This window comes from Piliocolobus tephrosceles, chromosome 2 (assembly GCF_002776525.5).
Source record: "Piliocolobus tephrosceles isolate RC106 chromosome 2, ASM277652v3, whole genome shotgun sequence".
NCBI lineage: Eukaryota > Metazoa > Chordata > Mammalia > Primates > Cercopithecidae > Piliocolobus > Piliocolobus tephrosceles.
Genome location: NC_045435.1, coordinates 47,660,854 through 47,683,610, shown reverse-complemented (window position 1 = coordinate 47,683,610; position 22,757 = coordinate 47,660,854). Strand labels below are relative to the sequence as shown.

The 22,757-nt window shown below is 51.1% G+C and overlaps 1 protein-coding gene across 2 annotated transcripts in view; it reads right to left on the bottom strand.

The window, feature by feature from the left end:
• The window catches only part of NUP210 (nucleoporin 210), a 101,992-nt gene extending 80,908 nt beyond the window's left edge, over nucleotides 1-21,084 (bottom strand). The window contains exons 1-3 of one of the 2 annotated variants that reach the window (XM_023192680.3): nucleotides 20,764-21,084; nucleotides 2,965-3,101; nucleotides 911-1,042 (exon numbers count right to left, since the gene is read on the bottom strand). In XM_023192680.3, the coding sequence (XP_023048448.2) occupies nucleotides 911-1,042; nucleotides 2,965-3,101; nucleotides 20,764-20,930 (436 nt within the window). In that variant the 5' untranslated portion in view covers nucleotides 20,931-21,084. The remainder of the gene's footprint in view (nucleotides 1-910; nucleotides 1,043-2,964; nucleotides 3,102-20,763) is intronic. The other variant, XM_023192678.3, reaches the window with a different exon arrangement.
• Between the last annotated feature and the right edge of the window lie 1,673 nt (nucleotides 21,085-22,757).

Genomic DNA, 22,757 nt, shown 5'->3' with positions numbered 1-22,757 from the left:
AAAAAAAAAAAAAAAAAAAGAAAGTTTCAGCCGGAGGCGGTGGCTCAAGCCTGTAATCCTAGCACTTTGGGAGGCCAAGGTGGGCGGATCACGAGGTCAGGAGATCAAGACCATCCTGGCTAACCCGGTGAAACCCCGTCTCTACTAAAAAATACAAAAAACTAGTCGGGCGAGGTGGCGGGCGCCTGTAGTCCCAGCTACTCGGGAGGCTGAGGCAGGAGAATGGCACAAACCCCGGAGGCGGAGCTTTCAGTGAGCTGAGATCTGGCCACTGCACTCCAGCCTGGGCGACACAGCCAGACTACGTCTCAAAAAAAAAAAAGAAAAAAAAATTCCCCTTACTTCCTTGAAGAGATCACCTAGAAAAATTCCATCCTGGAAATAAGCCAAGCTCATTTTTGACTCTGGCAAAGTGAAGATGTGAGGGCAGTACCCTGGGCCGGCAGCATAAATGTGACCTGATCTACACACATGCTCTGAGGTCTGGAACAAGAAGCCACCACCAGCCCCAAGGGCTGGAGCAGGGAGCCTCTCCCTGCCTCCCATCGCTGCCAAGAATACTAGCTTCCCCAAGATGTGCTGCACCAAGGACCAGCACTATGACAGGCAGGTATGGCTCCAGGGTCACAGAGCCACAGCTCTGAGCACACAGGCCCCGCTGCAGGGGTTCCTGAGGGCCAGGAATGACCATGATTCAACACCACCAAGGGCTTGAGGCCCACCTCAGAGGTGGTTTCTGCCTCTTCAGCATCTCCCCCAGCACCAACTTCACCTGCCTAACCACAGCTGCCCTCTAGGGACCTGCAGGATTGGATGCCAGAGGAGTGGGGAAAGCAGAAAGGCCAGGGTCATGGTGGGGGAATGATCCAGCATGGGCTGCAGAGGACAAACAGGCAGGGGACGTCCTCACCTTCGGAGTCCAGGGCCTGGATCTTCAGCTCCAGAGGGGAGTCCTCCAGGTAGAGCTCGCGGGTGGTGGAGACGATCTGGATGTCATGGATGAGGTCCACAATGGCATCACAGCGCAGGACCTGGCCTGTGGCTGGAGGAATCCCAGGGAGGGGTCAGCAACAAAGACAGTCCCCGCCCCTGGCTCCACTTCCAAGCCTTGCAGGCTTACACTCTGGCAAAGACCATAGTGACCACCAGCTTCACCCTCAGAAGCCAAGCAACTGCCTTGCACACAGCCCCGCTGACAGTTAACAGGGACTACCAGAAAGGAAGGGCTGTGGGGGCCTTGTCACCACCCATTCTGGCTTTTCCAGCGGGGCACCAGCATTTAAAGCTGTGAGCAACGAAAACTCCGGGAAAACTTAGTTTCGTTCAGGGTGTAACCATTCAGTGAAGTGACAAGGGTTATAGTATGATGAGTTCCCATCCCAAAGACGAGAGCCCTGTCCCTCCACTGAGATTAGGGATTACACTGGTGGTTTTTGGTTTTCACATATGCTGGTGTTTTTATAAAAGACTATCAACTATAGTACAGAAGGGGCTGGTGGGCACACCCAGAGATTTTTTTACTTGCTCCATAAATAAGGTATGTAAATGGCATTACCTGGGGAACCCTCAAGTGTAAGAATAGCAGCAAGAGATACAAACTTATTCTGACCATTCCCCAGGTACCATATAAAAATACTTGTACACTTTAGTGTTGTTTCCTTGCACAGCAATACAGTCCCATGTATCAAAAGCCTTAAAAGTATTCAAGGCTGGCCAGGCGTGGTGGCTCATGTCTGTAATTCCAGCACTTTGGGAGGCCAAGGCAGGTGGATTGCTTGAGGTCAGGAGTTCAAGACCAGCCTGGCCAACATGATGAAACCCCACCTTTATTAAAAATACAAGAAAAATTAGTCAGGCCTGGTGGCACATGTCTATAATCCTAGCTAGTCAGGAGGCTGAGGCAGAAGAATTGCTTGAACCTGGGAGGCGGAGGTTGCAGTGAGCCAAGATCACGCCACTGCACTCCAGTCTGGGTAACAGAGTGAGACTACATCTCAACAAATAAAAATAAAAATATTCAAGGCTGCAGCCCAGAAAAACTGGGAATTTATCTTAAGAAATAATGTAAAAGAACTCTAATTTGTTCTCTATATAAAAACATTTATTTTTATATATAACACTGAAACAAACATCTGAAAACACTCTAAATGCCCAATACAAGGGAATGCTTATAGGACAACCTCCTGTTAAGAATATTATTTGGGCCAGGTGTGGTAGCTCACACATGTAATCCCACCACTGTGGGAGGCCAAGGCAGGAGGGTTGCTTGAGCCCGGGAGTTTGAAATCAGCCTGGACAACATAGAGAGACCCCCAACTATACACAAAAAATTTTACAAATTAGCTGGGCATGGTGGCATGCACCTGTGGTCCCAACTATTAAATACTTGAGAGGCTGAGGCGGGAAGATTGCCTGAGTCCAGGAGGTTGAGGCTGCAGTGAGCAGTGTTGGAGCCACTGCACTTCAGCCTGGGTGACAGAGTAAGCCTCTGTCTCAAAACAGCAACAAAAAAAGAGAATATTATTCAGCATTAAAAATCATTGTATGGGCCAGGTGCGGTGGCTGGCACCTGTAATCCCAGCTACTCGGGAAGCTGAGGCAGGAGAATCACTTGAACCCGGGAGGCAGAGGTTGCAGTGAGCTGAGATCACACCACTGCACTCCAGCCTGGGGGCCAAGAGTGAGACTTGGTGTCAAAAAAAAAAAAAGTTATTTAGGTAACAAATAATAATTTAGAAATTTAGCAAGCCAGCCTCCACAAAAAGGGAACACGGTACAAAGTGCTGGCACAAGGCCCGGGATGGGTGTTGTCTGCTAGGTGCCTATCTCCTGCCTGGGTGTCCTGCCACCTAACAAGAGAAAGCCCTGCCATGGGCTCAGGTAGCCTCTGGGACCCTGAGTCTCAGTGGGCGTTTCCCTGTCTCTGGCTCCCACTGGGGATCACAAACAGTGCTCAGCCCTTACTGATGTCCTCTGCGAAGATGATGCTGGTGAGGCGGGCAGGCTGGGTCAGGCGGGCCTGCACCACGGCCTTCTGGGAGCACTGCTGCTCATCCAGGCCCAGCGGCTCGATGCTGGCCACCTCCGGCCGGGTGGACAACCTGCAGTGGAAGAAGACAGCATTTACTCTCTGGAGCTGCACTGCAAGGCACAGTGGGGTCCAGATATCAGGCTGTGGCTCCCGTCTAGGGCACAGTCCTGGACCCAAAGACAGAATTGAGGTGGGTCGCCTAACACAGCTTCAAACCCTGAGGAGACGTGGGGCCCTGCCGAGGCCTCTCCAGTTAAGACCTCCACAAGCTGAGGACTCTGGGCCTGTGTACAAAGTCCCCATGGAGCAAATCAAACAGGAGACCTCACACCTGGAAATGACCTCAAGGTTCAACAGATGGCCACCGTCCAAGACTCCTGCAGATGTGGGAGTCGTTCAGTACCAGCTGGAAAGCTGCTCAAGGGATCCCATGAGCAGCACGTTGAACAGGGAGGGGGCACAGGCAACTGTACCAACCTCTAGCCCAGGCCTGGAACACAGCAGGCTCTGGGCATCAGCTTCCAACCCCGATGGGTTCCACTAACCCGTAATGATAACCACGATCGTGAGCTCCCAGTGCTTGCGGAGCGGATATTATTACAGCCACAGATGGAAGAAAGACAGATAAACACATCCACAAATAAGCCCAGACGTCTGTGAGCCAATTTCCCCAGGGAGGATAACAGGAGGAAGGATAACAGGAATGTATGGGGAAAGCTATCTGGTGTCAGCGCCTCAGTTTTTCCATCCATGGCCCAGAATAACTGTCCCAGGCCCAGGTGAGGAGACAAGAGGTAGAGGACAGCAGACTCCACACTGAGCATGCCCAGCTAGCATGTGCTGTCTATAGACAGGCACTCAGGCCTAGTGTACAGGGCCTCCAAAAGAACACCACGCGGAACCTGGGATGAAGCAGGGCCGTGGGAAGCGGCCGGCCATGCTGCCCTTAGAGAGCTTATAGTGTGACCAAGGCCCCAGGAGGGGCCACTAAGCTGTGCCTGGCACTTATCTCTCCGAGCTGCACCCAGCACAGCACCTGATACACAGCAGACACTCCGGGGTCTCTGTATCCTCCCCAACTTTGCCTAAACTCACTGGAACACCCATAGCCACGAGTATTCTGAAGGAGACTTGTCAGAAACTGCCTGGTGTCAAAAAGCAATGGTGCATAGCCAGGCGCAGTGGCTCATGCCTGTAATCCCAGCACTTTGGGAGGCCGAGGTGGGCAGATCACCAGAGGTCAGGAGTTCGAGACCAGCCTGACCAACTTGGTGAAACCCCATCTCTACTAAAAATACAAAAAATTAACCAGGCTTGGCGGCGGGTGCCTGTAATCCCAGCTACTTGGGATGTCCCACCTTCTGGTTGGACACCAAGTGTCTTCCCCGGGCCAAGCCGGCACAAGGTCCCTTCCAACACACCTGAGCACACCGACCACTCCACCACCACCTGGCCACAGTGGGCTGCAGCAGGAGGCCTGCAGATGGACCTTGGAAGTTCACGGAAAAAGCTGCACCCATCAGTGAAGGAAAGCAATCTACACCCCAGAGGAAGTGTGTCTGTGGCCCCTTGTGGATCTCTTCCAGGAAAATAGCACAGCACAGAGTCGACGAACAGAGCAAAGCAGGCACAAGCACACAAAGGAGACAAGAAGCAGGTGCCTGTGAACCGGGCCCATGCCCGCTAGAAGCATTCCATCCAGCCATCCAACTGCTGACAGCACTAAGGCCCTACGGTATTTTTCGAAGGGCTTTAAACTTCCCATACACAAGTACACAAAACAGAGTGTAGAAACAAGGACAAATCAGAAAATTCACACGGGGCAGCAGAGGCTAAGGAAACAACAAATCCTGGGTCCTAGATTCAATCTGGGGGCAGAAAAAGGAGCCTGTACTTTCTACTGAATTTTGCCGTAAACCTAAAATTGCTTTTAAAAAAAAGTCTACTCTGCTTCAGTGGCTCATGCCTGTAATCCTAACACTTTGGGAGGCTGAGGAGGGAGGATCATTTGAGCCCAAAAGTTCGAGACCAGGCTGAGCAACAAAGTGAGACTCCATCTCTACAAAATTTTTTTTTTTTTTAATTAGCCAGTTATGGTGGTGTGCATCTGTGGTCCCAGCTACATGGGGGGGCTGAGGTGGGAGGATCGCTTGAGCCCAGGAGTTCAAGGCTGCAGTGAGCTACGATTGTGTTACTGCACTCTGCCTGAGTGACAGAATGAGGCGCCGTCTCAAGCAAACAAACAACTAGAACAAATGAATAAATATAAAGAATAAAGAAAATAAAGTCTATGGGGGAGAAAAGAGAATTCATCATTTCCCACTGCACCTTTAAAAACACTGGGTATATATCATTCAATGGCCCCTGGGAACTGGGATCTGGAGTCCTGGTCTGGCCTGTAAATCCCACACCCTCTCCTAGCCTCTCTCTCCTCAACAAAATAGAGACAACCATTCTTTTCTTGCTTTATAACAGCAGTATATTAATCTCAGACACAGGCAATAAATGTAAACAGAGCTCTTCCTATCCAAGTAAAAGAAGCCTGAAATTCTCCTTGCAAAACTCCCCAAGCTCTTCCCTGGGCTGCCACTGAGATGCCCAGACAGCCTGCAGAGCCCGGCTGCAGTCACCACACCTTTCATGTCCATGTTGCAGGGCTACATTAAGGACCCATACAAGCCTGAGATAGCCCTGCACAACAGACATGTAACACAGGCCACGTTTTCATTTTCCGTCAAAAAAAAAGTAACAGGTGAGATTAATTTTTAATAAACCCTGTTTTTTAAAGCAGTTTGAGGTGCACAGCAAAACTGAATGGAAATTATAGATTTCATACACACTCCCTGCCCCATGCATACACAACACTTCCCTCAACATCCCCATCACAGTGGTGTATTGGTTACAATGGAGGAGCCTGTGGTGACCTCACAGTCACTCAGAACACCTGCAGCTGACATGAGGGTGCACACTTGGCATCCCATGTCCTGTAAGTTTGGACAGATGCATAACGGCCCACACGTGCCATGACCGTATCTTTCAGAACAGCACCACCGCTCTAAAAGTCCTCTGCGCTCTGCCTGTTCCTTCCATACTTTTAAATCCCTACTAAAAAGTCATATTTTTAAGAAAACATGTGATTTACCCTAACACATCCTAAATATCATGCTTCTGACATGTAGTACTGGCTGCATTTCCAGAGCTCACAGTCACACGTCTTAGTCTTTTGGGCCTGCCATGACAAAACATCACAAACAGGGTTTTTCCAACAACAGAAATGTATTGCTCACAGTTCTGGAAGCTGGCAGTCCAAGATCAGCTGGCATACTGGGTGTCTGGTGAGGGCCCACTTTCTCGGTCATACCTGCTGTCTTCCCACTGTTGTCACATGGCAGAAAGGGTGAGGGAACTCTCTGGGGCTTCTTGTATAAGGGCACTAATCCCAACCATGAGGGCCCCACCTTCATGACCCCATCACCTCCCAAAGGTGCCACCTCAAATGCCATCGCCTTGGGGATGAGGTGTCAACACATGAGTCTGGAGGGACGCAGACATTCGTTCACGTGGTGAGTGGTTCCAATGCTGACCTGGCTCTGAGGCCTGGCCTCCTGGCGGAGGGCCATGCAGGTGCAGGGCTCTCATGTCCTGGGGTCTCTGTGGACACCTCCACCTCTGCCCAGGCTCTACTTGGGAGGCAGCGGGTGCTGAGTGCTCTTGTGACCTTAAAAAAGCCCCTCCTCTCAACACTCAGAGCCTGGGGGAGAGAGAAAGCAGCCTGGCCTGGCCTGGGAAGGCTGGCCTCAGCCATCTAAGGCGGCTCCCACCCCTCAGGCCCCAGGGCATGGGGCTTGTTCCCTGCATCCCTTCTTCAGCTGGCTGAGCTCTGCACAGCAGAAGTGAGACTCCATCCTCCCAGGGCTTCCTCACAAGCAGACCGGGCCATGTCCAGCCTCCGCAGATCCCCGCTCCTCTGGGGCCTGCTCTCTCTGGGTCAGGACCCGCATCGGAAGCAGGGGCAGCCCATCCCAACACCTCCCGGAGGCTGCAGGCAGCTCATGCTGGTTTTCCTGTGACTAGTGTGAGTGTTCCTTACAGTTATCTGACTTCCTTCCCGGGCATTCTGAGCCCACCCATAGCTTTGGGTATGTCTTTAAGGGACACGAACCACAACAGCCACCAATTCCGTTCTCATCTGTAAGGCAGGGCCCCCACACACCCTGCCTTCCTCACAGGGGTGTGTAACGCTAGATGAAAAAGCACAACAGAAAGTGTCTGCCAGAGAATTACAGAGGGAAAGGTTTGCAACAAACTCAAAGTAGAGAGGGTGGAAGTGGAAACGGTGGCGGCAGTAAGGAGGAATTCACTTTTATCCAGAAGGTTTTATTTCTTTAAAAAAAAAACTGGAAATCAATATAGGTTGTTACACAATGGCTAATTCTGATGGTAGGAATATGGGTATTCATTATATTGTTATTTCTTTTCTGTGTTATTCTAACTTCTACATAAAAATACCTTCCCCCTAATGTTAGTTAGTTATAACTAAGTTATAATGTTAGTTATAAGTTAGAGAAGTACTGCTATGTCCTCATCTCACAGATCGGTAAACTAAGGCTTAGGAAAATGGGACTGGTTTAAGGCCACAGAGGCCAGGCTAGGACACAGGGATTCCAAGCCTAAAAACAGGATGCTTTCTGCTATCGTGGCCAAGCAGAAGCGCCCTCCCTCCTAAGGGCTGTCTCTGTACCTCACGGCTTTCCAGGATGGGCCTTAGAAAAACCCCATAGGTGTCCCTGGAGATTCAGACTGGCTCTTTCCCACGCTGGGAATTAAAGAGCTGGCCAGTCATGTGCAATCCAGTAATGTTTCTGTTTCCAGGATCTAGGGAGAGAAGATTACATCTACATGGAGGGTAATTCTTCACAGACATGGTAGTTGATCAAACCAACCCAGCCAGAGAGACAGGGGGTGCAGGAGGAGATAAGACATGTGAGGGCAGGCAGGAACAGCTCGTTTCTGGAGAGCACTGAGATATTCAAGGACTATTTTTTATTAAAAATAAAAGTGTGCTGGCGGAATTGTAATGATTAACTTTACATGTTAACTTGACTGAGCCACAGAGTGACCAGATATTTGGTCAAACATTAATCTGGCCATTTCTCTGAGGGTGTTTCTGGATGAGATTAGCATCTGAATCTGTGGCCTGGGGAAAGCAGATGCCCCCTAATGTGGGTGGACCTCATCTAATCAGGTAATGGCCTAAACAGAACAAAAGCCTGAGCAAGAGAGAAATCCCATTCTGGGCCTCACAGTCATCGAATGGGGATGCCAGTGTCCCTGCCTTCAGACTCAAGCTGAAACATAGGCTCTTCTGAGTCTTGAGCCAGCTGGCCTTCAGACTAAAACTAAATCATCAGCTCTCCTGAGAGTCCAGTTGAATGCAGCTCTTAGGACTTGTCAGCCTCCATAATCATGTAAGCTAATCCCTTATACTAAATCTCTCATACACATATGAAGGGGGTGTGTGTATAAGATATATATATATATAGGCTATACATATAACCTACTGAATATATGCATATGAGCTATATATATGATATATATGTCCTATTGGTTCTGTTTCTTCAGAAAACCCTTAATCAGGGAGAGGGTATAAGAAATGAGAAGGGCAACTGAGGAAAGGAAAGGGCACCATGTGTCAGGCCCAGAGCCAAACACTTCTATTTATCACTGAATCCTCCACCAGCCCTACATGGGAAAACCAAACTGAGGCTCAGAGAGGTTAAGTAATTTGCCCAAAGCCACACAGCTGTCACCAGCATGGCCAGCTATCGCAGCTAGACCTTGGTGACTCCAGACCAGATACCTCTCCCACTGCAGGAGCATTTTCCCTAGGATATGACACACCCACCACCAGTTTAGATGATGCACAGATGAACTATTTTTTAACCGACTCATTATGTAATAATTTGAATTATTACATATTCATTTAAGTGTTTTAGGAAAAACAAATGTACCAAACTCACGAGCTCATAAATGTTATTTTTGTTGTTGTTTTTTTTTTTTTTGAGATGGAGTCTTGCTCTGTCGCCCAGGCTGGACTGCAGTGGCCGGGTCTCCGCTTACTGCAAGCTCCGCCTCCCGGGTTCTTGCCATTCTCCTGCCTCAGCCTCCCGAGTAGCTGGGACTACAGGCGCCCGCCACCACGCCCGGCTAGTTTTTTGTATTTTTTTTAGTAGAGACGGGGTTTCACCGTGTTAGCCAGGATAGTTTCAATCTCCTGACCTCGTTATCCGCCCGTCTCAGCCTCCCAAAGTGCTGGGATTACAGGCTTGAGCCACCGCGCCCGGCCGCTCATAAATGTTAATACGAAAGATAATGTCAATGTTTTTTAAAAAGTGAGTCATTTTGAAGGAAATGTTCAGTAAATTCCAGCATAGGTAGTACATAAAAGCAGCAGCATTTTAATGGTGGCAATGAAGTGACTGCAGTCCCCACCACCCACTACTGAGGCACACCTCGGGGAAGCGTGGGTCCATGGAAGAGGGGAACTGAGCCCCGCAGCGCCAGCCATACCTTCCCTCTGGTATGGAGTCTGATAAAAGCTGCCGTTCTCCAATCTCTGGGAGCACAGGGGCAGGGCAATGTCCTACACTGATATCAGGAACTCTAAACACCAGACAGGCCTCTCCCTAGGTGGCTGGGACCCACCGTGAGGAACAGAGGAACTGCTGGAAGAGGCACGTGGCTACAACTCACATAGTCCCTGACCGGTACAGGCAGCCACTCAGCCCATACTCAAAACTGGGTCTGAAGACATAGTGCTCAAGGACATGCAGGGCCTCACCAAGCAGAAAAGGCAGGGTCTGCACATAGGGCTCAATGGCTGAGATGCCGACACTTTCACCTGCCACCCACCAAAGCCGGGTCAGCCCGCACATAGCCCAATTCACTTGGATTCCACTTCAGGTTTGGCCAAAGAAACAGAGTTGGGCTCATGAGACTTTTCTGCAGAAAAGCCCTCCCCAGCCCATCCAGTCTAAATGAATAGCCACTCCTCTAAGAGGACACTTGGTCCTCTTGCCTGCACACCTATTGTTCTTCCCTGCACCTCAGCAGGTGGGCAGCATATCTGCCCCACCCTCCCACTCACCAACACCTCTGCCCCACACCCTCCCACCCTCCACCCGGCACACATGGCAGGCTTCACAGTCGGGAGTGGTGCGTGTGGCTTTCCCAGGGACCCCTGGTGTAGTGCAGCAAGTAGCCCTCAGTGATGGGGACATGGCTCACTCGATTCTCTCATCTGTTGGTATCTGTGGAATGGGAGGTCATAAGACAGATGGGTGCTGCCACTCACCAGCTGCGTGACCTTGACCAAACGAGCTAACCTCCCTGGGCTGCCACATCCTCATCTGCACAACGGGAACAAAAATAGCACCTACGCAAAGCACTGGGTTGAGATAATATATATAAAGCTCTTGTCACAGCTCTCAGATCTAGGAAAAAGGAGGGGGCTCTCAAATGAAAGAGTTGTGGTCCTGCAATGTTTGGCATGATTCGGACCATAAGAACTTTACTTTTTATAAAGAAAGGAGAAAAGCTGGGCACAGTGGCTTGTGCCTATAGTTCCAATTATGCAGGAGGATGGCCTAAGCCCAGAAGTTCAAGGCATTGTGATGATTCCTGCTTGAACCTGTCCTTCCTCTTCCCTGAAGACTGAACCTAAAGCCCTAGGGTCAGGGCCGTCCTCACAGGCCTCCCAATCATACCACCAAGGCATCCTTAAAGCCTGGATCAAAGATTCAGGCCTAAAACAGGGTTACTGACCCAAGGTTGCACTGCTAGAAAGAGCCTGAGTCACCTGCCGTCAAGTCCAACCTCTGTTCCAAAGCCCCTGCCTCCTACTCCTCCCTCCCTCCTAGCTTCTCCACCTCTTCCTCTGCTGATGCTGGTCCCTCCACCTCACATGACTTCTTGACCCACAGGTATGCTGTCCAACCTTCTCCGCTCACCAAACACGGCAACTCTTCCATGGACTATCCCTATCTGCATCACCCATGCCCCTCCTGTCAGCTCCCATGGCACTGCTGGTCCTCCATGGGGCCTCTAAGGCATTCATCCACTTACTGAAACCATAAATACTGGGCTATTCGTGATATTTAAGGTAGTGTTCTAGGTGCTGAGGACACAACTAAGTATAGACTACACATTAACCTCTACCTTCATGGAGCTTTCACTTTAGTGGAAGGAGAGCAAGAACACACAAAATGAGTGACTGAAGATGGGATCTTAGTAATGGCTAAAGACAGATAAAATGCTGGGAGGGCCAGGGCTGCCATCTTCCATGGACACTCAGAGAAGGCATCACTGAAGGGGCACTGTGCAAGCAGAGACTTTAAGGACAGGCAGCCACTGGCTCTATCATGTGTGGGTGGTGAATGTTCATTCATGCAGACAAGTATATGGCTTTTCTTCTTAATTCTGTTAATATGGTAATTACACTGACTTTTTTGCAATATTGAACCAATCTTGCATTCCTGGGATATGCCCTACTTGGTCATCATATATTAGTTTTGTTTATTTTTCTGGATTTGATTGTATTTAAAAAAATTGTGCTTTTGGTCTGTGGGCTTTTTTTTTTTTTTCTTATAATGCTTTTATCTCATTTGCAATGAGTGTAATGTTGGCCTCATAAAAGTGAATTAGCAAACAACTGCTCCTTCTCTCTCTCCTGAGAGTCTGTAAAGAACTTGTATCATTTTTTCCTTAAATGTTTCACAGAATTTATAGACAAGGCCATCTGGGCTTAGAGTTTTCTTTATAAAAAGGTTTTTAGGCCAGGCACCGTGGCTTACGCCTTTATTCCCAGCACTTTGGGAGGCCAAGGCAGGCGGATCACGAGATCAGGAGTTCAAGACTAGCCTAACCAACATGGTGAAGCCCCATCTCTACTAAAAATACAAAAATTAGCCAGGCATCATGGCATGCACCTGTAATCCCAGCTACTCAGGAGGCTGAGGCAGGAGAATTGCTTGAACCCAGGAGGCAGACATTGCTGTGAGCTGAGGTCGCACCACTGCACTCCAGCCTGGGTGACAGGGAGAGACCCTGTCTCAAAAAAAAAGAAAAAAAAAAAGGTTTTTAATTACAAACTTAATTTTATCAAATGTACCAAGTGGTACAGAAGGCATCTAGGGCTGCATGCTTTGCAAGTGTTTTCAGCGCATCCCAAAAGCTCTGTGCAGCAGCAGGTTTCGTGTGCCCACCTGACGGCTGTTGAGACTGAGCTCTGGTGCTGTCACATGGCCAGGTTGCCTCCTTAAAGGCACCTGACTCTGTTCTGCTCAATGTCCTCCCTCATCACACCAGCTCCTCTGTAAGCCCGAGGTCTGTAGGCCTCCCATGCCCTTCCCACAAACAACTGTCAACAGGCAAGCAGCCAACCTGTGAGTGTCACTTCTGTGAGGGACACGTGCTGGGTTTGGGCTGCCCGCTTCCACACACCTTTCAGTAACAACACTCAACTTTCCTATGGGTGCCTGTCTGCTATGGTCTGAATGTTTGTGTCCCCCCAAAATTCAGATGTTGAAAATCTCACCTCCAAGGTGATGACACGTGTTAGCAGGTGGGGCTTTTGGTGTGTGATTAGGTCATGAAGTCTGAGTCCTCATGGATGGACTAAGTGCCTTTGTAAAAGAGGTCCCACAGAGCTGCCCATCCCTTCCCACCACTCGAGGGTGTCGCAAGGAGTGGACAGTCTAAAACCTGGAAGACAGCCTTCGCCAGAACCTGACCATGCTGGCACTGATCTTGAAACTTTCATTTATTCTATGCTTTATTATGTGTCAATCACAGACTGAAACATATCATAAACATTTCATTTGCTTCCCAACAATCCTATTAAAACCCCCATTTGACACATGAGGAATCCTTTGCATGGATGTTAACTGACCTTCATGAAGCCACATCCCTAGACACGGGCCTTAGTGTAGTCTAGCTCAGAACCCCTGGTCTGGACACTCTCCTGCTCCCTTGTGCTAGGACACACGGAGTTCAAAACTAGGCCACAGGCCTCCCACCTTTACCTGGTGCTGCCTCCAGACCCAAGTAGAAGATGGCTTTAACATCCACCTGAATCAGCCCCTACCTCCAAATGTATCCTGAACACTATTTTTTTTTTTGGAGATGGAGTCTCGTTCTGTCACCCAAGTTGGAGTGCAGTGGTGCAATATAGGCTCACTGCAACCTCTGCCTCTTGGGTTCAAGCAATTTTCCTGCCTCAGCCTCCTGAGTAGCTGGGACTACACGTGCACATCACCACACCCAGCAAATTTGTTTTTTTTTTTTTTTTGTATTTTAGTAGAAACAGGGTTTCACCATGTTGCCCAGGCTGGTCGCAAACTCCTGAGCTCAGGCAATCCACCCACCTTGGCCTCCCAAAGTGCTAGGACAACAGGTGTGAGCCACCACGCTTAGCTATTACTGATTTTTTTTTCTTTCTTCTTCTTTTTTTTTTTTTTTTGAGACAGTTTCACTCTTGTTGCCTAGGCTGGAGTGCAATGGGACAATCTCAGCTCACCGTAACCTCCACCTCCCGGATTCAAGTGATTCTCCTGCCTCAGCCTCCTGAGTAGCTAGGAAAAGGCATGCAACACCATGTCCAGCTAATTTTGTATTTTTAGTAGAAATGAAGTTTCTCCATACTGGTCAGGCTGGTCTCAAACTCCCGACCTCAGGTGATCCGCCCGCCTCGGCCTCCCAAAGTGCTAGGATTACAGGTGTGGCCCACCGTGCCTGGCCAATACTGATTTTTAAAAGCACCATTGGGCCAGGCATGTTGGCATGAACTCAGGAGGCAGAGCTTGCAGTGAGCCGAGATCGTGCCACTGCACTCCAACCTGGGTGACAGAGTGAGACTCCGTCTCAAAAAAAAAAAAAAAAGCAGTGGCTCACTCCTGTAATCCTAGCACTTCGGGAGGCTGAGGCAGGCGGATCACGAGGTCAGGAGATCAAGACCATCCTGGCTAACATGGTGAAACCCTGTCTCTACTTAAAAAAATACAAAAAATTAGCTGGGCGTGGTGGCAGGCACCTGTAGTCCCAGCTACTCCAGAGGCTGAGGCAGGAGAATGGCAGGAACCCAGGAGGCGGAGCTTGCAGTGAGATGGCATCACTGCACTCCAGCCTGGGCGACAGAGGGAGACTCTGTCTCAAAAAAAAAAAAAAAAAAAAAAAAAAGAAACCTTATACACTAGTGTAAATAAAAATCTCATAGCGTTTGCCATCCATCCAGATGACTCAAAGCAGTGTCAGTAGGTCCTGGGGGGAAGCTGCTGCCTACAAAGACTCTGGGAGTCCTCCTGTTCTCTTGGGAAACAGGCAAACATCAAAGAGTGCAAGGAAAAGACCATGTTGGCCAAGGCCTGAGCAGGAGAAAATAGGGAGTTACTATTTAATGGGTATGAAGTGTCCATTTGGGAAGATGAAAGAGTTCTGAAGGTGGATGGTGGAGGTGGCTGCACAACAATTGTGAATGTACTTCATGCCACAGAACTCTATACCTAAAAATGGTTAAGGAGGTCAATTATATGTTATATATATTTTACCACAATTTAAAATAAAAAAATATGTAAACCACATACGGACACCAGAAGAAAACTTTTATTTTGAGGAAAATTAAAGGACTGACAGTGAGTTTTGAGAGAGTGAATCTTTCTCATTCCTACTGTCGCATGAGGCTCCATTGGCACACAGAATGTGCTGGCGTCTGGCAGGCAATGCCTTTGAGGGGGTGCTCCCCACTCTTCACAACACAGGAGCAGGAGGCGGGCAGGCCATAGGGGAACTCAGGGATCTGGGTCACGCCAGAAAGCAACAGTGAAAAGAAAAGAGAAGTGAGAGTTGCACAAAGGAGGATGGGTGAGGGTGGTGGATGACACAGGCCACCTCCTATCTACCCGCAGGGTTCACCCCCTAACGGTGCCCAAATGCAGGGTCTACAGAGTGGAAGCCACCTCATGGGGCTGACAGAGCTCAGGCAGAGTGGGGGACCCACAAAGGAAGCAGGAAGAAAATCACCCAAGGCCCAGGTCAACCCAGGTCCACAGACACTTCCTGGTACTTCCCTGCTGCGGGCTTTGTGAAGGGAGTTAAGCAAGGCCTAGTCCAGCCCTGCAGGGCCACAGCTAGAGACAACCCTCAGGGGCTGGGAAGAACAAGGCCCCAAAATCAGGTCCAGTCTAACCCTGCCCAACATCTGACCTGGCATTCCCCTTCCTGTCTCCTAACCACAGCCCACAAGGTCCCACATGGCCCCGCCCTGCCAACCTCTCCACCCTTCCTCCTAGCCCCCTTGCCCTGGCCAAACGTGCTGCCTTTGTGCACTTCTGACAAGTTCCATCTCTCCTCCAGGCCTTTGCACTTGCTTTCCCCTCCAACTCAATCCCACTCCACTCCTAGTTCGACTCCCAGGAGGCTTATGCTGAGCACCCTCCCCAAAACGCATTCCACGCCTTGCAGTTCTGTTTTCTTCAGAACTTACTCGTGCCTCACATGCATCCACAGATCTCATCTTAATTAACTGTTTAACTCCGGCAATCAGCTATAGTCCCCCGAGAGCAGGGCATCTCCTGCTGCTTCATTGTCACATCCCAGGACCTCAAGAAGTACCTGGCTCATAGTAAGAGTCACAGACAGCTGGGTATGGTGGCTCACACCTGTAATCCCAAGCACTTTGGGAGGCTGAGGCGGGTACATCACAAAGTCAAGAGATCTAGACCATCCTGGCCAACATGGTGAAATCCCGTCTCTACTAAAAACACAAAAATTAGCTGGGCGTATGCCTGTAGTCCTAGCTACTTGGGAGGCTGAGGCAGGAGAATAGCTTGAACCCGGGAGGTGGAGGCTGCAGTGTGCTGAGATCATGCCACTGCACTCCAGCCTGGCAACAGAGCGAGACTCCATCTCAAAAAATAAAGAGTCACCTCTTATTCAGTCACTCTCCAGCCCTCCTCTGTGAAACATGTGCTGCCCATCAGTGCTTGTCTCCTGGTGCTTGGGCAGGACGGGTCTTCACCGTGTGCCCTCTCCCGGGCCCTGCGGGAGCTCTGGTATCTCCACCCCACCTTCTAACTGCCAGAAATGCCATCAAATAGGCCCAGATAACACAATCGACCAAAGCCTGCGATTCTAAGGCTGGGCATAAGAAAGGAGACAGAGATTTGGCATAGGTGTGTGGGGATGCAGCATGCACACAAATCGAATGGTACAGGGGAAAACGCTCTCAACAAAGACAGCAGAAGTACAAGGCTCAGGCAAGGCCAGGTGAAGGAGGTACAGAAGAGCAAACTGGGGGCCTCTTGTCAAATTCAACTCCCTCTTTTGGGTTGTTTATACTTTGTGAATTTTTTATTTTGACTATGGTACAACGTCTTACAGGCCCTGCTGCCTCACCTGTGCGGTTTCCAGTATGTGACCTGCTGACCTGCTCCTGTCCCAGAGGCTCAGGGTCTCTGAGCCCAGCAGAAGGCAGCTGGGCCGGATGACACTCTGACCTGGCTCAGCGTGCATCCCTCACCCTTCCTGACCAACTTCACCCAGGAAGGCCTGTGAGGGGACTTGCTGCAGCTTCCCCTGCCGGGGCAGGGAGAGGGACCCAGGACATCCACATGCAAGGGTAGTGCTGGCCTCTGGCCTCTCACAGTCACCCCTCGGCAAAGAGGGACTCCCCAAGGGTCATCTGAGCTGCCTGGGGTATAGCACGCTCCAAGGTCAAGCTCCACAGCATAGGGACCAGTCCCCTCCCTGGCCCTGAAAGGGCTCCCATCTGCCTGTTTGAGAATCCTTATACCTGTGACTGAGAAGTGCCCCAGACCACATAAGAGAGGGTGTACCCTGGTGCAGGACCAGGCCTGGCACACATATTAGGTGGTTCAAAGGTGCCCAGGAGAGACTGTCAGGGGCAGGAAAGGAGAAATCTGTGCACTTGTATGGCGGTCACTGTGCGTGCTGTGTCTGGATGCTGTTCACCAGGCAGGTCCACATCCCCTCCCCACCTCAGCCAGGGGAGCTGCAGGTCGTAATTCAAAACAGGGTGTCTCTGTCAGAGGCTTGGGAGGTGGCACAACATCCCCTTCCCCAGGGGAACCAATGGCTGCCTGACAGTGGGTACAAAAGCTCAAAGCTTGGTCTCTTCGCCTGAAGGCAAGACAACCTGCAGGCAGCCTCCCTTCCCTACCCAGCTGCCCAACAGAGCACTTTCTCTGTAAACCAAGGGCAGCAGAATCCTGCCTCAGGCTCAACCCCTGGGAAACCAATCTGAGCCACTCACTTTCTCCAAGACAGGGCCCCCCACCGCTGGAGGACCCAGAATACCCTGGGACTCCACGGCAGGGAAACAATCAATGAGGAGGCAACTTCAACCCAGCAGAAAGATGCTCAGATGCGGAGCCCTCAAGAAGAAGCAACAGAGCAGTGCTTAGGCTTCAATGCTAGCCAGTGTTGGCAGGGGAGGAGGTTCCCAAGGTGCCCAGATAACCAGGTTTGAGGCAATGTAAGAAAGGAGCTAGGAGGGGAAACATAAGTGACCGAAAAGAAACCAAAATGCTGCCTGTGATTGTATTACAGCTAGAAGATTATGGCATGATTTCTTTTTTCATCTGTTCTCTCGGTTTTCAGCATAAGGTCATTTTGTATATAAAAGGATACCTTTAAAAGGAGCAAATGAAATATACTTTATGGAACACTTTCAATCATGCAAAATATCTAGAAGGAATCAGGAACTTGTCACAAAACCAGTGCTGGCTGGGTGTAGTTGGAGAGACTCAATTAGAGCCTGGCAAATTAGCCAGAGGCTGCAAGTCCCCAGGTCTAATGGCATGGGACAGGGAGGGATCCCAGCTCCTGCTCTAACTCAGTGTCCATCACTACAAGACTTCCCAGAGATCACTTCCCCTTCTGAGGCTCAGGTTTTCCCATACGAAACACAGAATGTTTAAACTAGATGACCTCTAAGGTTCCCTTGGCTCTAAAACTGTCCAATTTTGATGCTATAAAATAAAAAAAAAAAAAAAAAAAGGAAAAGTAAACATGAAGCTGCTGGCTCAGGCACACACAGTGATTTCTGTAAACTTAGAGCTCAGCTGCAAATTCAAAGGATGTGCAAATGTTCCCACAGGGTCTGGCAGAATTCTCATTTTCTTTTTCGTCTCAGAGACTTAACAATGAACTCTCTGAACGAAGAGGTAATGTTCTTCCCAGGTTTAGAGGACTGTGGATATATGTCTACAGGCCGGCTCTTAAAATCTCCAGAGGAGATTCTTCAAAACTGCAGCAATAGATGACTACAGTAGGAACAGCACTACTAAAAATAAAGAAAATATTCTCAGTGCTTGATTGACAGAATGTCTTCCTGTCAAGTTAAGGGGGAACCACAATCATCAAACACCTCTGAGAAGACACTTTGGATAGCAGTCACACATCTGCAGTCACACATCTGCAATACAAACTGCAGATCAACGCCAAACACATTATAAGGTACTTATCACTTCCCTGATGCATCAGAGATTAAGAATGTTTTTTCCCTTTTTCCTACCAAGTAAATTAAAATCCACCAACACCCTTCAGCTCCTCTCAGAAAAGAAAATGATGTTGGGGGGGTGGGGGAAGTGTTGTTAGTTTAGAAAAAGAAAAAAAGTACAGCTATAGAATTTCAGAGAAAGTAACATACAAATATATCCAAAGGGATTCACTTGAAGCCAGCTGTTTTTAATACCCACTTTCTTCTTTCTTGCCCACATACTAAGAGTACAGACAGCTTCAACAAGAGAATGAGCATGTATCTCAGCCACAGTATTGACTAACAGCTGATCTTCCCACACAAGACAAGGTCTTAGACTGGGATACAGAAAACCTAACGTCCAAGTTCAGCCTCTGACATCAGGCCAGAAATAGGAGCCTCCAGGCACATAAAGCACTAAACCCAAAATGCAATGGGCTGACCTAGTACTTCTTGATTTTAGGAAGGAGACCTTCAAAAAAGAAATAGGGCAGTCCGGGTGCGGTGGCTCACGCCTGTAATCCCAGCACCTTGGGAGGCAGAGGCGGGCGGATCACTTGAGGTCAGGAGTTCAACACCAGCCTGACCAACATGGTGAAATCCCACTCTACCAAAAATACAAAAATTGGCCAGGCGAACCAGGCATGGTGGCTTACGCCTGTAATCCCAGCATTTTGAGAAGCTGAGGTGGGAGGATCGCCTGAGGTCAGGAGTTCAAGACCAGCCTGGCCAACATAGTGAACCCTGTCTCTACTAAAAATGCAAAAAACTAGCTGGGTGTGGTGGTGGGCGCCTATAATCCCAGCTAGTCGGGAGGCTGAGGCAGGAGAATCGCTTGAACCAGGGAGGTGGAAGTTGCAGTGAGCCAAGATTGCGCCATTGCACTCCAGCCTGGGCAACAAGGGGGAAACTCCATCTCTAAAAAATAAAAAATAAAAAATTAGCTAGGTGGTCTGCACCTGTAATCCCAGCTACTCGGGAGGCTGAGGTGGGAGAATCGCTTGAACCGGAAGGTGGATGTTGCAGTGAGCCGAAATCGCACCACTGCACTTCAGCTTGGACAACAAAGCAAAACTCTGTCTCAAAAAAAAAAAGAAAAAAGAAAAAAAGAAAAAAAAAAAAAAGAAATAGGGCAAGTAGTGCAAGCAACAGAGAAAGCTGGCTGGTCTGAGCTTCAGGCATCACACATACACGCACAGACTAATACTCAGACTTAACACACACATGTCCAGGCTTACACACATGGCTGTCATATGGTCACACCTCGTTCTGCCTCAACCTTGACCCAGCCTTGCAACGGAGAAATAAAGGGAGCAACCAATGAGTACCCTGGGGGTAGGAAGGGCGGAAGCCCATCTTTTCACCCCTAACAGGGCTGGGCCGGGAAGCTGAGGGGGGTTCAGTCGCGCCCACGCAGCCTTGCCAGGGGCAAGAGCTCCATTCCCCCCGTCTGCAAAATGTAAGGGCTGGACCGCACCGCCCTGTCAGTGTCGGTCTCTGGTTTCATAGGTCCTTGTGGTTCCACAGGGTTACACTCCGCAACCGACCCCATGGAGAACTCCCAACCCGGGAGGGAGGGTGATGGAAATGCCCTGAACGTCAGGACCCATGCCGAGGCAGCCTGAGAAGCACCGGCTTGCCTCGCCTCACTTCGCCTCTGTAAAGCGGCCCCTGGGCTTCCCTCCAAAACACCTTTCCTCCAGGGTCTCCGTTCCTACCCGCGACGCTAGGCGCTGCGCTTCCTCTCCCACAGACTCACTTCCCATGCCAGGGCGAGGACGGTCACAGACAAACCCGAGCCGGGATCCCAGACACAAGGGAAGTGCGGCCCAGTGGCCCCGGCGCCCCCTCCCGGGTCAGGCGGGCCCGGGCCCTGCGGTCCCAGACGCAGCTCCCCAGGCCACCCCTCCTCCCGCACAACGCAGAACACGCGGGTCACGGCTGCCAGGCTGGGCCCGCTCTGCTCGCGCCTCACCGGCGCGGAGGCCCAGGCGGCGCCATGACATGAGCAGTGGTGGCGACCCGCGCGCTCCCGCCGCTCCGGCCGCCACCGCCTAGCGCCCAGCGAGAGCGCGCCGCGCACCTGCCGGCCCTGCCGGCCTCCAGGCGCCCGCCCAGCCTCTCAGCGCCAAGGCCCGGCCCGGCCCGCGGCCCCCGCCCGCCCGGCCGCGCGCCTCACCAGCGGTAGCAGCCCTCCGAGGCCTCCAGCGTGAAGTTAACGCGCGTGGCCCGCGTGAAGGGCAGCAGCACTTTGGGGATGTTGAGCTTGGCCGCAGCGGCGGAGGGGCCCAGCGCTAGCAGCACCGACAGCGCCAGCAGCAGCAGCCCCCGGCCCCGCACCGCCATTCTCGCCGCGCGTCACCTCCCGCGACCCTGCGCCCAGCTGCCCGCGCCGCCCCCGTTGCCCTCAGCTCCCGCCCGCGCGCGTCGGGCCAGCAGGTGATGAGCGCGGGGGCGGGGCGAGGGCTGCCGCCGGCGGCCGCTTCCTGGGCCCGAGCGCGGGAACTCTGGGGGCCGAGCTCGCGGAGACCCCACCCCCCACCCCGGCCCGCGCGCTGGAACGCGGGGCTGGGGGATGGGCGCGCCCCCGGGCCCCCGGAACTGAGGGAGAGGGCTTGGGGCGTGCCCGCGAGAGGAGAGGCTGAGCGCGCGCGCCCGCGGAGACCCCTAGACCCTAGAAGGCCCAAGGGGGAGCCCCCGGGCGCTCCGCAGCACGCATCCCGCACCAGTCTGTGCCCCTGGCGGTGGAGCCAGGCCACCGGCTCTGGACCTTGCGCTCAGGCCCGGACCCGCGGTCAGCAAGGAAGGGACACATGCTCCAGGACATTTGGGATGCAGAAAACCGGAGCCTGCCTTGTCCCAGTCCATGCTTCCCAGAAGAGGGACCCCGGGCTCGCAAAGGGAAGCTACTTCCTGAAGCGCTGAAGGTCCGGGGCCCACTCCGCCTCGACCGTCTCACACCCTTTCCAGAGAGGCCTTAAGATCCCCATTTCTCCAGGAAAAAAACCGGTCGAATGGCTCCCAGATCACTCAGCCAGAGAGCCGCAAGCTCTTGTCCTCCGCACTGCACCCCCTGTGGAAGCCATTAGAGGTTACCCATAGGTCATTTAGGGCGCCAACGCTGCCAGAGCACAACCCCCTCCACCGCCCCCACACCCACAAAAGAAAGTTGAGCACCGCGGAATCCACCCGCACACCAATGGAAGGCCTTAGATTCCGCGCTGTGCTCTGTGGCTTTTAGCTGTCTTTGTAGTGAGTTGCATGAAGGCATGCGTCAGCAGGCACCTGACTGCTTGGTGCCGCTAAAATATGAATCTAGCCTTGCAGAGAAGGCCCAGCCTAGCGGGAGGTCAGGAAAGGGTGGGGTGAGGGTGTATCGGCCGGCTGTGTAAAGAGTGCAGGAAGTGGATGCTGACTGTAACCAGAAGACACACAACGATGCCACTATAAATGTCAGGGTCCGAAGGCTTTTTGCAGGCGGCGGCCCCTGGGCTGGGCATAGACACCGCACTGGGCTTCAGCGAGGCCCGCATGGGCTGAGCCTGACCCTCAGGGATCATGGGGCTTTTGGATGGTGATGCGGGGTGTTTGGGATCACCCTCAAAGCCTGAGAGCCCTAGACCAGGGAACGTGTGTGTTAGGGGAAATCTCCAGAGATACCAGAACTAAGAGGGTGAGGGTCTGCCTCGTGTGCAACCAGGTGCTGTGGGAGGGGAATTCCAACGGGCTCCCTTTGAAGAAACAAAAAACAGACTTGTGCGGAAAAGGCAGCCTCAGAGTGGGTATTTGTGAGGAAGTCTGTGGGTGTCTTGTGGGTTGCACAAGACTGATTTGTTTTCCAACAGGTAATCCTGACAGATGGTTGAAACTTAGGCTCAAAAGGGTTCCAAGTGAAAGTGATTCCTCTCCCTCCCCATCACCCAATACCCTTCCCTATAGGCAATGAGTGTTTCACACTTGAGTATACATCCAGAGAAATTTTATGCATAAACAAGCATATATATACATAATATGGCACACATACACATACATGCACACACATATGTATGTATGAAATATGACACATATATACACATTAACATATGTCTTGCCAGGCAGGTAAATCTCACTCTTGGACATTTTTCCTAGAGAAATGAAAAGTGATGTTCCCACAAACAGCTGTACATAAAATGT